The following is a 15,885-nucleotide window of genomic DNA, read 5'->3' on the forward strand; positions in this document are numbered from 1 at the left end:
TGTCGAAGTAACGGACCCATGAAAACGGACGATAAGTTTTCCTAGGCTTGCATAATAAAATGATTGGCCTGTGCACCAGCTTAACATGTTTGATTAACCAAAACACCCATGTCCTAGTTTGCCTTCATTTTGGAGCAAAATTCTAGGTTGAAATATTCTCGGGTCTGGAGCACTTGTTTGTGCCCAATATGACCGTTGAGGGCGCCCTTCAAAGAAGAATCATAATTTACCGTGAATATTATCAGCGAAGATGAGTTTGTTGTCTACAGGGACCTAAGGAAGCAGATATGTGGCTGGGTATCATCTACAGGGACCTAGGGGACCAGATGTGTGGCTCGGCGGACACATTTCAAGGTATCAAACACAATGCGTTAACTTTGGGCAAATACACCCTCAATCTTCAGACTTGTTTCGTTGTTGATAGCTTCACTCACTAACATGTGCTGTGTGTATCCTTTCTGTAGCAAGTATTGACAATGTACACAGCAAATAGACAGCTGATAAAGTGATTATAGTTGTCTGGTGGTTTTCATTTATCAATTTTTGGTCAATTCCAACATCCTATCACTCCAAATCTGTTATATTGTCTTCATACTTTTGACAAAAGAATCAAGTTTTATGTGAGGGCGTATCTGTGATTTCTAATCACAAGTTTGAATTTGTGTCGCAAGCTGAAGAGGTTTGCATAACCTGTTCAACCCCAAATCACTGTAAACAGGTCAACAGTCAACATTGACAACAATGGGTTGGGCCAAACCATTATGAGGAAAGGGTTAATCCATATTAAATCTTTGGATATCTGATGATTTATAGATATACAATTCTGTTAAACAGGTAGCAGGACAAATAGTCCGTGGGCTGGAGGGGCCCACCGTGCACCCCCCCATAAACCTACTACATGGGTATTTTTTGTTCTTTGGGATCTGCTGAACTAGAAAAAAGATGTTAACATTGGATATTTTGGGATGCACTACCTGTCTGCACTGGTTTTTGATTTGTATGTACCGCAAAAAATGGCGAAAAATGGGTAGGGGTAAGGGGTACTATATCCTCCCCTAAATTGAGTAAACTAGCATAAATAGCACAAACCTTACATTTTTGGAAAGCTCAGATACTGCTCTTTCTGAGGAATACCAACTTTAGCAAAATTAATTTGTGTACATAGAATAGGACGACTTTAAAATGAATTTTTTTGACAATTTTGAAATTTTTTACCCAAAATACCATGTAACAATTGTGATCTACTTTTTATTAAGCAAAATTTTCACAACTTTTTGTGTTTAAATTATTCATTCCGACATATTAAACAAGAAAAAAAGTGTTAACATCAGATATTTAACTATACACTACTTCTCTGGCGTCAATTTTGAATTGCGTGTATCTGTATTGGGTGTGCAAAAGCTAGGGGTAGGGGTACAACATTCTTTCCTTGATGAAGTAAACTGGCATGAAATGCCATATACCTTATAGTTTTAGAAAGCTTAGATACTGGCCTTTCTAAAATGCATAAGTTTTTAGTAAAAAAATATGACGTCATAGAATTGGATAACTTTAAATCGATTTTTTCTGGTAATTCAGCAATTTTAACCGGAAGAAAAATACGATAACTATTGTTTCCTCCCAATGAAGCAAATCAAACAGATTTATGGATGTTATTTACTAATTGCAATGTGCTGAAGAAGAAAATAAATGTCAAAATTGGGTATTTACAATCCATTATTGTCCCTGCTCACTCAAATTGCAAGTTTTGCTACATTGGTATATCGTGAATGGGCATTTTATTGTTATGCAATGAACTAATGCACAGCCTTAAAAAGAAGATTTTAAAACGCACACACATAGTCATATTGCCATTTTCTCCTTAAAGTAAATAGATTGTTGATGACTGTCTATTTTTATAATTTACTTTTTAAATATTTTCTATGAATAATTTTGATAAGACGTATTTGGAAAATTGTGTATGCCTCCTTGTCTTACTAATACAGCAAGCATTACTAACAATCTATTAGGCCGTGGGCTCTAGGGGGTGTCTACGTGCACCTCCCTTCCCCCCCCCCCCGACCGCACAGGATAACAAACCTGTATTTTTCAGAAGCCTGGGATCCCTAGAATAAGAAATAGGATTTTAACAGACAAATATAGGGACTCAATAGCTGTTACGGTCATGTTTTGAAGGGTGCCGCAAAATCACGATTTTATGACCCACATGGATTTTTGTCAAACCTGTCTTCATGTACGTCATCTGCTGAGCTTACTGTTTAACATGACCTGGCTTATGGGGTATCATTAGAAAGGTGATGTACTCTTCTTGATAAGTTATATAGCAATATGCAATATCTTCTATAGTTTTCATGAAATAGGGCCATAATTTACCCCATACCCCAAAGTTTATGTCGCAAATTACTGTCAAAACTAATCTAAATTCTACCAATTATTTACCTAGACATAATAAAAAGGGTAATGCTGTGTATTAACTTTGTGTTATTTGCTACAGGTACATGTTAGAAACCTGAAATAAACTTTTGACAGAAAAAATATTGGGATCCTGTAGCTGTAACAGTCATATTTTGAAGGGTTCCGCAAAATCACAGTATTACTGAATCACATTCGTTTTTGTTAAACCTGTCTTCTTGTAAGTCTTCTACTGAGCTTATTTGAACATAAAGAGGCATATGCGATATCATTTGAAAGTTAATTTACTTTTCTTCAAAATGATATATTGCAATATGCAATATCTTCTATAGTTTTCATGAAATGAGACCAAAACTTACCCCATACCCCAAAGTTTTATGTCGTAAATTACTGTCGAAACTAATCTTAAATTCTACCAATTATTTACCTAGACATTATACAAAAGGCAATGCTTTGTATCAAATTGTTTTATTTGATACAGGTACATGTTAGAAACTTGAAATAAACTTTTAACACAAAAAATATCGGGATGCTGTAGCTGTAACAGTCATATTTTGAATGGTACTGCATAATCACAGTATTGTCAACTCGCATACATTTTCGTTAAACCTGTCTTCTTTAAGTCGTCTACTGAGCTTATTTTTTATTATAACGTGGCAAGTTGGGCATCATTAGAAAGTTAATTTACTCTTCTTTAAATGATATATTGCAATATGCAATATCTTTTACAGTTTTCATGAAATAGCACCACAACTTACCCCACACCCAAAGTTTTATGTTCCAAATTACAGTCAAAACTCATCTCAAATTCTGCCAACTATTTACCGGGACATAATACAAAGGGCAATAATTTGTATTAAATTTAGTTTATTTGGTACAGGTTCATGTTAGAAACTTGAAACGAACTTTTAACAGAAAAAATCTTGTGATGATGTAGCTGTAACAGTAAATTTTGAAGGGTACCACAAAATCATGGTATTGCCAACTCGCATACATTTTTGTTTAGCCTGTCTTATTGTAAGTCATCTTCTGAGCTTATTTTTTAACATAAGTTGGCTATTCGGGTATCATTAAAAAGTTTTTTTCCTTTGATATAATTTTTTGCCAGAAAGCGACTGACATATTGTAATATGCATTGTAATATTGTAATATCATCTTAAGTTGTAATGAAATAGCAAACATCTCATCACCCCAGCCCATAGTTTGATTTGCAAACTACATCTGTTCTAAAACTTTGCAGTTTGCGAATTTGGGATATGGGGTAAGTGTTGGTCCTATTTCATGAAAACTATTGAAGATATTGCATATTACAATATGTCGGTCGCTTTCTGGCAAAAATTATCTTTCCAATGATAGCCCATAAGATAGGTTAGAGTAAAAAGTAAGCTCATCAGATGATTTACAAGATAACACATTTAACAAAAACACATACGAGTGGGCAAGACTGTGACTTTACGGTACCCTTCAAAACATGACAGCAGCAACCATTCAATCCCAGTATTTTGTCTGTTAAAAGTCTATCTCATATTTGTGACATGTCTATGTAGCAAATAAAACAAATTTCATACAAATCACTGTCTTTTGTAATATGTCTAGGTAAAAGCTTGGTAGAATTTGAAATCAGTAGTGACAGTAATTGCAATATAAACTTAGGGGTATGAGGTAAGTTTTGGTCTTATTTCCTGAACACTAAAGAAGATATTGTATATAACAATATGTTATATCAAAGGAAAAAAACCTTTTAATGATACCCCAATAGCCAACTTATGTTTAAAAAAAAGCTCAGCAGATGACTTACAATAAGACAGGTTAAACAAAAATGTATGCGAGTTGGCAATACCATGATTTTGTGGTACCCTTCAAAATATTACTGTTACAGTTACAGCATCACAATATTTTTCTGTTAAAAGTTCGTTTCAAGTTTCTAACATGAACCTGTACCAAATAAACTAAATTTAATACAAATTATTGCCCTTTGTATTATGTCCCGGTAAATAGTTGGCAGAATTTGAGATGAGTTTTGACTGTAATTTGGAACATAAAACTTTGGGGTGTGGGGTAAGTTGTGGTGCTATTTCATGAAAACTGTAAAAGATATTGCATATTGCAATATATCATTTTAAAGAAGAGTAAATTAACTTTCTAATGATGCCCAACTTGCCACGTTATAATAAAAATAAGCTCAGTAGACGACTTAAAGAAGACAGGTTTAACGAAAATGTATGCGAGTTGGCAATACTGTGATTTTGCAGTACCATTCAAAATATAACTGTTACAGCTACAGCATCCGGATATTTTTGTGTTAAAAGTTTATTTCAAGTTTCTAACATGTACCTGTATCAAATAAAACAATTTGATACAAAGCATTGCCTTTTGTATAATGTCTAGGTAAATAATTGGTAGAATTTAAGATTAGTTTTGACAGTAATTTACGACATAAAACTTTGAGGTATGGGGTAAGTTTGGTCTCATTTCATGAAAACTATAGAAGATATTGTATATTGCAATATGTCATTTTAAAGCCAAATAAATTGTCTTTCTAATTGCAGCCCATAAGTTAGGTTATGGTAAGAAGTAAGCTCAGCAGATGACTTACAAGACGACACATTTAACAAAAACATATGCGAATCGGTAATACTCTGCCTTCACGGTACCCTTCAAAACATGCAAGTAACAGTCATTCAACCCCAATATTTTGTCTGTTAAAAGTCTAACTCATATTTTTGACATGTCCTTGTACCAAATAAAATATATTTTACACAAAGCATTGCCTTTTGTAAAGTGTCTAGGAAAATAATTGGTAGAATTTGACATTAGTTTTGACTGTAACTTGTGACATAAAACTTTGGGGTATGGGGTAAGTTTTGGTCTCATTTCATGAAAACTATAGAAGATATTGCATATTGCAATATATCATTTTGAAGAAAAGTAAATTAACTTTCAAATGATATCGCATATGCCTCTTTATGTTCAAAATAAGCTCAGTAGAAGACTTACAAGAAGACAGGTTTAACAAAAACGAATGTGATTCAGTAATACTGTGATTTTGCGGAACCCTTCAAAATATGACTGTTACAGCTACAGGATCCCAATATTTTTTCTGTCAAAAGTTTATTTCAGGTTTCTAACATGTACCTGTAGCAAATAACACAAAGTTAATACACAGCATTACCCTTTTTATTATGTCTAGGTAAATAATGGTAGAATTTAGATTAGTTTTGACAGTAATTTGCGACATAAACTTTGGGGTATGGGGTAAATTATGGCCCTATTTCATAAAAACTATAGAAGATATTGCATATTGCTATATAACATTATCAAGAAGAGTACATCACCTTTCTAATGATACCCCATAAGCCAGGTCATGTTAAACAGTAAGCTCAGCAGATGACGTACATGAAGACAGGTTTGACAAAAATCCATGTGGGTCATAAAATCGTGATTTTGCGGCACCCTTCAAAACATGACCGTAACAGCTATTGAGTCCCTATATTTTGTCTGTTAAAATCCTATTTCTTATTCTAGGGATCCCAAGGCTTCTGAAAAATACAGGTTTGTTATCCTGTGCGGTCGGGGGGGGGGGGGGGGGGGGGGGGAAGGGAGGTGCACGTAGACACCCCCTAGAGCCCACGGCCTAATAGATTGTTAGTAATGCTTGCTGTATTAGTAAGACAAGGAGGCATACACAATTTTCCAAATACGTCTTATCAAAATTATTTCATAGAAAATATTTAAAAAGTAAATTATAAAAATAGACAGTCATCAACAATCTATTTACTTAAGGAGAAAATGGCAATATGACTATGTGTGTGCGTTTTAAAATCTTCTTTTTAAGGCTGTGCATTAGTTCATTGCATAACAATAAAATGCCCATACAATGCCATTCACGATATACCAATGTAGCAAAACTTGCAATTTGAGTGAGCAGGGACAATAATGGATTGTAAATACCCAATTTTGACATTTATTTCTTCTTCAGCACATTGCAATTAGTAAATAACATCCATAAATCTGTTTGATTTGCTTCATTGGGAGGAAACAATAGTTATCGTATTTTCTTCCGGTTAAAATTGCTGAATTACCAGAAAAAATCGATTTAAAGTTATCCAATTCTATGACGTCATATTTTTTTACTAAAAACTTATGCATTTTAGAAAGACCAGTATCTAAGCTTTCTAAAACTATAAGGTATATGGCATTTCAAGCCAGTTTACTTCATCAAGGAAAGAATGTTGTACCCCTACCCCTAGCTTTTGCACACCCAATACAGATACACGCAATTCAAAATTGACTCCAGAGAAGTAGTGTATAGTTAAATATCTGATGTTAACACTTTTTTCTTGTTTAATATGTCGGAATAAATAATTTAAACACAAAAAGTTGTGAAAATTTTGCTTAATAAAAAGTAGATCACAATTGTTACATGGTATTTTGGGTAAAAAATTTCAAAATTGTCAAAAAAATTCATTTTAAAGTCGTCCTATTCTATGTACACAAATTAATTTTGCTAAAGTTGGTATTCCTCAGAAAGAGCAGTATCTGAGCTTTCCAAAAATGTAAGGTTTGTGCTATTTCATGCTAGTTTACTCAATTTAGGGGAGGATATAGTACCCCTTACCCCTACCCATTTTTCGCCATTTTTTGCGGTACATACAAATCAAAAACCAGTGCAGACAGGTAGTGCATCCCAAAATATCCAATGTTAACATCTTTTTTCTAGTTCAGCAGATCCCAAAGAACAAAAAAATACCCATGTAGTAGGTTATGGGGGGGGTGCACGGTGGGCCCCTCCAGCCCACGGACTAAAAGTTATATGGGAAAACTGAATACCTGAGAGTTGTAGGTTGGAAGACGAGAATTTGTAATTTTGTTGACTGAGAATAATTACAACAATGGCATATTATTATTCATTTTTGCAACGTTTATCATGGAATGTAAGTATGAAAATCAGGAGATCATGAGTCATTAGTAGAGGCCAACATTCATATTTGTATACTTGTAATTGCAAGAGACCTTTAAAAAAAAACGGCAAATCAAACAAGTATTACAATAAGTATGACGATATTTATTTATTTATGTTGAATGGTGAAAAATAACAAGTGATGGTATAAATATATCAACAATAAATCTACAAAAGTTTACAAAATGATATTCAACATGTCGACAATATCAGTTGCCTACTCTGGCTTTAACCAGTTTCAGAAGAAGAGTTACAGGCAAAATCCTTCAAAGAAAAATTTGCTGTCCACAAAAAAATGCATTTACAGACCTATCCTGATCTATATGATAAATTGCACAATAGGTTTCTAAACTTTGAAGTTCCAACTGATATGACCAACAAAATACAGCATGTATAAGTATACAACTAAATTTACAAAATAACAGTTGCTCTTCATCAAAAGTACACTTTCAAAACACCTGCCATAATCGTTTTGTACTCTCTCAAGACTTTTTCACATGAACAACCTTCCAGTCAAGACATCTCCTAATCTGCCAAACTTACATTATGATAAAGGAATTCTTTCATATCATCGTGAGACTTTTTCAAAAACCATAATTCATACAAATGATTCCATTTGTACATCATGATCATTTCATTCCACCACCTTCAAACACAAAGATCCACAGTATTTTTTCCTGTCCCTGATTTCGTTGTCATGGATATATCAGTATAAAATAACACAAACAGCTTTCATGATCATTCTTGAAATTCCACTTTTTGCATGAAATGCACACACAATTTGTCAGTACATTTAAGATGACAGTGTCTATGGTGAATTCCTCACGACCTTTCTTCCACAACTACCTCAGGACTATTGGCATGTGTACAAAGTCATGGGACTAGCCTTCAGAAAATACTATCTGCTTGTCTGCAAGACATACAAATATCACGTGATGATAGTAGATAATAATACCTCTTGGCATGAGCTACTAATCATATTCCTGCCTGATTTATGTAACTGCAAAAAGTTGATGGTGATGACACTGACAGTTATAAAACCTTCAAATTTGAAATATTTGGTACAAAAGTTATAAATGTGGACTGACTGCACAGACGGCAAATGAAGCTGCAACAGTTTCAAAACATGATTGCACATTAACAAAAAAGTGCAATGTAAAAGGCTTCAGAATCTGAAAAGTTATAAAAATATTCAGTGTTTTTACAGAAACATACAAATAATTCTTGCAAGAGCTTTTCTGATGAAAGTTTCAGCACTGAAATCTTGGTTAAAGCAATCTTGATCTCTCTCTTGCATTGGATATGTATGATGGAAAATATACAATGAAAAAGATTTTACAAGCCATAGTTGATGTTTAGCAAAAGAATACCAAAATTCTTACACTGATATTGAATGATACAAAGCTGTAACTATCTTATAAAAGTGTGTTGATGTATTGAGTTGATATTTAGAAAATCTTATTCATAGTTACTACTTATTTGATGGTATTTTCTTTCTAAATAGCAAAATGAATCACACATAGCGATCTCATTCCTGATTGGTTGATAGATGTAACCACTCAGTCTCACTATTCTTCCTGATTGGTTTCACAGATATCTACATAGTCTCATTTCAGATTGGCTGAAAATTTACTTGTTCTATTTTGTATATGTAAAGAAGACAGTGGAAAGGTTTACTTTTTTGTTCTGAAAAGTTTGTAAATATATATACATGAGGTATGTGATATGTTACATGCATAAGTGTGCGTACAGTACTTTACAAAACTGTCTTTTAAAATTGCTACATGATACTTTACAAGTGGAAATCATAACTGCTTTCATATAATGACCTTGATAATCAATTTGCTACATGGGATTGTTTTGATATATTACAGATAAGAAACTGACATGCAACTTGGACATCAAAATATTAAGTAGTAAATCTGACTTGACCATAGAAAATGTGGTCTAGAAAACAAAAAACTTACTGGAGATGACTATCAAAGAGTCTGATGTTTGAATATGTAGATAAACCAGTTCTGACAAAACTTATATTTACAACAAGTACTACTGACAAAGAGTTCAGCACTGATTGGTGTTCAAGGTATTCTGTGGAGCTGGCACTATACGCTGATTGGCCATGTTGCTCAATTTGCTCACTTCCATCAGCCAATTAGGCACTTTCTTGGTGGTCATGTGACGGCGCGCATGCTTGGTGAGATGGTCACTGCGCATGAAACGGCGATCACACAGTGGACAGACGAACTTCTTCTCACCGGTATGTGTGCGTTTGTGTCTGGACAATTCATCTGACCTGGCAAAATTTTTATCACAGTCCTCCCACGTACACTTGAAAGGTTTTTCACCTATTTAAAAAGAAAACAAACATACCGTTAGTCTCTCCTTTCATGCAATACTTAACCTGTTCACCCAAAATTTCCTATAAACAGTTCCACACTCACCACTGATATCAACTGTTTTGGGCCAAACCATGGTTGTGAAATGGTCAAAGTATTCAATTCATTCAAAGTTACAGAGTTACCAATGCATTCAGAGAGAGCTGGTTATCATTTTAACTGTTGCTAGAATAAACAATTTTCGATGAGAAACTAGCTACTTTATCTTCTAAAATGACATCTGTACTGATAATAAAGCAGATAACAGTTCCTACCTGTATGGGTTCTCACGTGTGCCTTCAAATGGGAACTCTTGAAGTATGTTTTGCCACAATTGTCATAAGAACAGACATGGCTTCTTCTTCTGGAGAATTCAGGATGGCTGATTGCTGCGCTTTGGTTTTGAGGAATGCTGGGAACTATTACTGGTGTTGTGGTCGGCATCTGGGCTAACTTGATCTGAGAACCGTTGTTGTCTTGTTTTGTTGGGTTTACAATCACCATGACAGATCCCGGCGGAATAATTGCGCCTGTCATCATGACTGGCTTTGGCAAAATATCCGTATGTCTGGGACTTGTCACTGGCTGTGTGATTTGTCCACAAGGAACATTTGCTGTGACTGTTTGGCAAATGATTGGAGTGTTTTGAGTGGAGATTTGTGAAACTGTCATTGGCAATCCCTGAACTGTTCTTGTGATTGGTACCATGGCTGGTGCAATAGGCTGCATATGTGATGTATTTGGGGAACTTTTTGGCGCAAGAGGACTCATCTTTGGTTGGTTTCTCTGCGTATTCGGTTGCTCAACACTGAGTCTAGGAATTTTTGCAGGCTTTGTAGTTTCACTGGTAGAGATTTTTGAAATTGCAGCTGAAGTATTGATGCATTTTGAAGTGGTTGAACTCTTGGCATGGCTAATAACGGGCACCTTTGCAGCTTTGGAACCAACAGGAACGCAGCCACGGTTGACGAGTAAAGTACTTTGAGTACTGGCACTTGGTGAGAACTTTGGCGTACTTGGCAATGACAATGCTGGTCCATTCTTTGAAGGTACAGTCTTGTTAAGAGAAGGCAGTTGTAGTTTTAACGTTGACGTATTGTTAACAACAGTTGATGATAGCATCAGTGGTGTTGCTGAAACAACATTGCAATTATTGACAGCAGTTGAAGTAAATGGTGTTCCTGTTACAGCACTGTGTGTATTACTGCTCCTTGACGGAAGTAACAGTGGTCTGTCTTTACTAGGCAATGACAACGATGACGGACCTCGATGTGGAATCTGTAAATTACTAAGATGAGGAATAACATTGGTTGTAACTGGCACTGTTCCCGGTAATATCAGCTGATGGGTCACTTTAGTTGGTGGTGGTGTCATTGGAGGAGTTTCTGGCGACTGTAAATTAGAAAGAAAAATACGAAAATATTAGATACATGTACTTTGTGATTATTAGCTCTACAAATTGTCACTGGTTGCTGTGATTGCTCTAAATTTTTTATTTTGTTCCAAGTTACCGTCAGGATTACAGTGGGATTTCATTCTTTTGTTTTCAGCTGATGCAGTAATGCAATCACAAAAGCAATAATTCATGACAAACTTTGGTGTTGAAATCATCAAACCCTAAAAATTAGCTTACAACACTTCTGAACATAAATGTGCAAATCAAAAAGTTTCGTAAACAGATTCAATTACATAAAAGTATGCTGGCAATACAAAGAGCAGGTTGAAATAAAAGAGGTGTCTTATGTAAATGTCTGTGGTTAGATAAGCACAGTTATTTATAAACTCAGTAGAACATAGCTATGTACAGGATTGAATTGCCTTAGCCTTTAGATAAGGATATTTAAATATACCATCTTGGCAGTCTGTGTTCACGATTCTTTACAGAAAAGGGAAATATCGTGGTGAAAGTCAAAATGACAAAGCTTTTCAATATTTGTCGGTAACTTTTCTTGTTTCTGCTTGTCTAAAGTCTGCATGTCTACGTCTTTGCTCCATTGGACAACCTAAAACACCTACTGCTCTCTGTATTTTTTTTCCACCTTTTCCAAAATGACTCTCTATCTTTTAAGAATCCATAACAATGACAGACAAAAGCAAATTCATTGAAAAAACTTAAAATGATGTCTTACATTGATACAAACTGATCTTTTTCTCTTTCTATTATTCTGTTGAGGGAGTGGTAGACTGTCCATGGTGTCGTCTCCATTTTGGGACACAGGTGACAGTGGTGCCTGGGAACCCGGTGATGGCGGCAGAGAACTGGTATCAGATCGCTGTGGTGACCACTGTCTCATTGACAGTAAAGTATTCACTGCATCATAATCTGATTTGTCCATTTTGGGTCGTTTGGGACAGACTTGACTGATCACTTCCGATTCAGTAATAACTTCCTCTTCCTGAAGGATAAATATATGATATGATTTTTATTAGAAAATAATGCTACCGACATATCTATGTTATGATACCAAAAAAACAAAACTTGAAAGAAATCTTAAAACTAAGTCAAAATATCTTCGTTAGAAGTAAATCAACAACAAAGACTGTCTCATGAACATTCAAGTATTATGTGTAAATGATAACACACAACTAAACACACACACAATTGGTAGTCGTGGTTACAATGCTGTACTTATTTTGTATGACTCAAATCACCTTGAGATATATCGGTCACTGGCTAAAGGTAAGGCCTTCACTATGACTTCCACAATGCAGCTTTTATGCAAGTACAAAAAAATATTCATTATTAGTATCTGGAACTGTTCATAAACAGATTAAAAATGAACATCTCAGTTCTAGAAACAGCAGACAGCAATTTTTTTCTTCACACTTTGATTATAAGAAAGACTGCAGCAATAATTCCATCACTAGCTCCAGCTCGCCTGATGATTCATGACTCATTAATATTCAGTAGTGTGCTCACCCTGGCCTACTGATTATCCAATCACAAATGCCTATTCAGTCACTCCCTTCCTGCATGATTAAAGTCCTTTCTCATTTCAACCAATCCTGGAGCTGTACACAACCACAGCCCTGATCACTCCCCCAAAGCATGATCATTGGGCTGATGAAATCAACTTTCTGGAGGTCACTGATATATTTGGGTGCATGCAATGGGTGGATAACCTCTAGAACTGTACTGCTGACGGCTTCAATATTTGAATCATCTATGTGATCACACTCTGAGTGCATGATACTTACTCCAACACAAAAATAACAAAGGAACGTTCATACAATAGGAATATTTTTGTAAAAAAGGGAAAAACCCATGGATTACACACACACCTTTCAATAAATAGAAAACAAGTGACGCACTGTATTACACAATTTTACTTTCTATTTCATCATTCATTTGTTCCCAAAATTGTTTTTCTAATTTTTTAGAAAACAATATTTCAAAGGCATAGTTTGTACCATTAGATGATGTCGTACAATCTCACAACAATTTCATTAAGATCATGCCCAATTGAAAAAATAGCCTTTTCTCCCTCTTGCCTTCGAAGACTAAGTTTTCAGTTCGGTTAGAATTCCAGCAATTTTCTCATCTTCACTTTTTATAAGTACCATTTGTTATCAATGTCCGCTTCTCTTTGTTATTACACTATTGGTTCAAATAAATCTAGGACACATGTACATGTATGCTGTGATGTAAGGTTGCAAAGTGGGAAAAAATTCACACCAAATTATTTTCTCTGCAATATACTTCTTTTGGTTTAGTTTTAACCTTTCAATTTTCTCCCGACAACTGAAAATGTTAACAGTTGCAGAGAAACACCCAAATTCTAAGGACAAGTACTCTGCCTACGTGCGGAAATCATCCTCTCCGACTTCCTGAAACCCTGAAATAGTGTTTAGCATATTCAACTTATTAGCATATGCGATGATGTCACTCGACCAGTCCTTCATGACAATAGTAACATGTAGATTCCAAAGGTCAAATTGGTTCACCTCACAATGCATGTGATGGATGCATGTCCTACCAACTTCCCCTTGAGCATGGAAAATCAAACCACAATCTTTTCGTTTACTATTTGAGTGAGTAATACAAGTATTTTGGGGGGTTTTCCTGTCAAACATACGAAAAATGCATTAATTAACGATGTTTTGCGAAATGAAAATGTCTTTTTCGATATTTAGAAAACAAAACCCACAGGTCGTTCGAATACAATGAACGCGTAAAAAGTAGGAAAAAACAAAGAAAACATGACCATAAAAATATTTTCAATGAACATACACAAAAGTTCCGAAAATGTTTGTTTACTTTTTCATTCATTCACTAATATATTTTTTAAATTTATCACAAGTGCAAAGAGAAAGTATAACGCACTGCCGGAAAATACTTCTCTGCCACGACTTTAGGAACTGAAGTTCTCTTTCATCCAATCACTGAATGGGATGCGACGCGGTCCTATGCTACGTGCGCAGTTGCAGGTGTGGCGGTACCTTGGTAACATGTCACAACCATTCATTGCGTTTTCCAAGTTCATCTTTCACTTTTTGAAGTTGAAGGTCAGGTTAAACTGAACGCAATGTTAACATGCAGAGGCCCGATGAAACATTTTGGATTTGTTTTAAACAATACTTTTCCGCGACAATTTGTACATTTTAAATGACCGCTGTTTGCGACAATTTGCACTTTTTAAATGACTGCTTTTGCTTACGCAGGCGATGAATCGTCTCTGAACACACAAACCGAAAAATAATGGACTTTGTTGCAAAAGGAGGAAAAAAACACGAAAGTACAATTGCTTTTGGATCCCCCCCCCCCTTTGAGAGTAAGTGAGAAATGTGGACATCCGCGCACCTGAAGTGTACAAAACTAAATCAGCGAAGAGTAAAACTGAGGGAATTACAGTTAATTGAAGTCTAAAATAAAAAAAAACTCTGAAAAATTAAAGCTTTCCTAATTGTTGCTATATGGATAACATTCGATAGATATTATCATTTTCGCAATTTTCATTTTGATTGGCTAAAATGTCAGTCATTTCATCGGGGACCATGGCGAGGGGCGAGATATAATGTTGTTATCTCAGACTCAAGAGTGTTGAGTTGATCAGAATCATAATAGTAGTTTATCGATATAAGAAAGGGAAAGGGTTTTTAATTCTAGTAGCACACAAAATTACATAAAAACAGACAGAAAAGAAAGTTGGTCTTGATTATTTGACTTATTATTTCTGCATCATCACATGATGGCTACTGAGGTGAGACGCCCCTTCCTAATCGTACAACATAGGTACCAAGGTGTACAGTGAAGATGCTTTTACACAACAGCTGTTTGTGAGGTACGCACTTCCGTACTTGCATTGCCTTTAGCATACTGCCCCATCTCTGTTATCATGTGCCCAAAGTAGCCGTCAAAAATAACAAAAACATACGTGTAGTGACGAGAAAACAAATTTTCCTTCTGCGATGTCTGCGAGACAAAATGTTAGCAACAAAGGACCAGGCTAAACTGCAGCCCTGCATACACATACAGCTGATCAAAAGCTCTCGGCCACAAGAAATTCGCAAGAATGATTGAATGTATTGTACGCATTGATTGAGGCTGTTCTACGATAAAATGACAAATATACTTACACAGATAGGTTCAGGAGGGGTCTGTGGTGGTGATAGTGGCACAAAATCCATGTAGTCTTCACGAAATAAAAAGAAGCTGTGACTCGTTTATACTGTGAGAAACGAAATGTCAGTATTTTATTTGCGTGATGCATGATCCATCGGGTGTGTTTTTGTACACACATTGCTCTCATAACAGTTTCACGCGTATCTTGTGGGTGTGTGAGAGGATTGACCAATCACGTTAGAGACGGTGGTCTCTTTAGACCAATAGGAGCGTGGCATACTTAGTGTACATGTGATGTCGGCATGCTCAAGCGCGTGTAGAAAGGCTGGCTGAATGTATGGTAGGGGAAAGGCGGTTGTAGGCAAACATTTTGTGTAATTTGCATATAGATGTAAACAAAACAAATTCTGTAAGGAATTATTATAACGTTTTTGCGAAACGTCGATCCACTGTGCGGTTGAGAGATGCTGGGAAACAAAATATGGTGTAAAATACGATTGTTATTCACTTTTACTGAAAACTAACATGACCCCCGGTCGCATGCATAATTTTATTAACCCTTGACCCCAGCTTGG

General features: G+C 35.5%; 1 protein-coding gene across 1 annotated transcript; it reads right to left on the bottom strand.

Moving 5' to 3' along the window:
* Positions 1-7,456: 7,456 nt before the first annotated feature.
* On the bottom strand, positions 7,457-15,481 carry LOC139133964 (Krueppel-like factor 10). Its single transcript, XM_070700788.1, has 4 exons — positions 15,325-15,481; positions 11,877-12,143; positions 10,023-11,139; positions 7,457-9,717 (listed from the first exon to the last, which is right to left on the bottom strand). Exons 1-4 carry the CDS (start codon positions 15,373-15,375, stop codon positions 9,434-9,436), a joined length of 1,719 nt encoding a protein of 572 aa, XP_070556889.1. The 5' UTR covers positions 15,376-15,481; the 3' UTR covers positions 7,457-9,433.
* Between the last annotated feature and the right edge of the window lie 404 nt (positions 15,482-15,885).

Source organism: Ptychodera flava, chromosome 5 (assembly GCF_041260155.1).
Source record: "Ptychodera flava strain L36383 chromosome 5, AS_Pfla_20210202, whole genome shotgun sequence".
In the NCBI taxonomy this organism is placed as follows: Eukaryota; Metazoa; Hemichordata; class Enteropneusta; family Ptychoderidae; genus Ptychodera; species Ptychodera flava.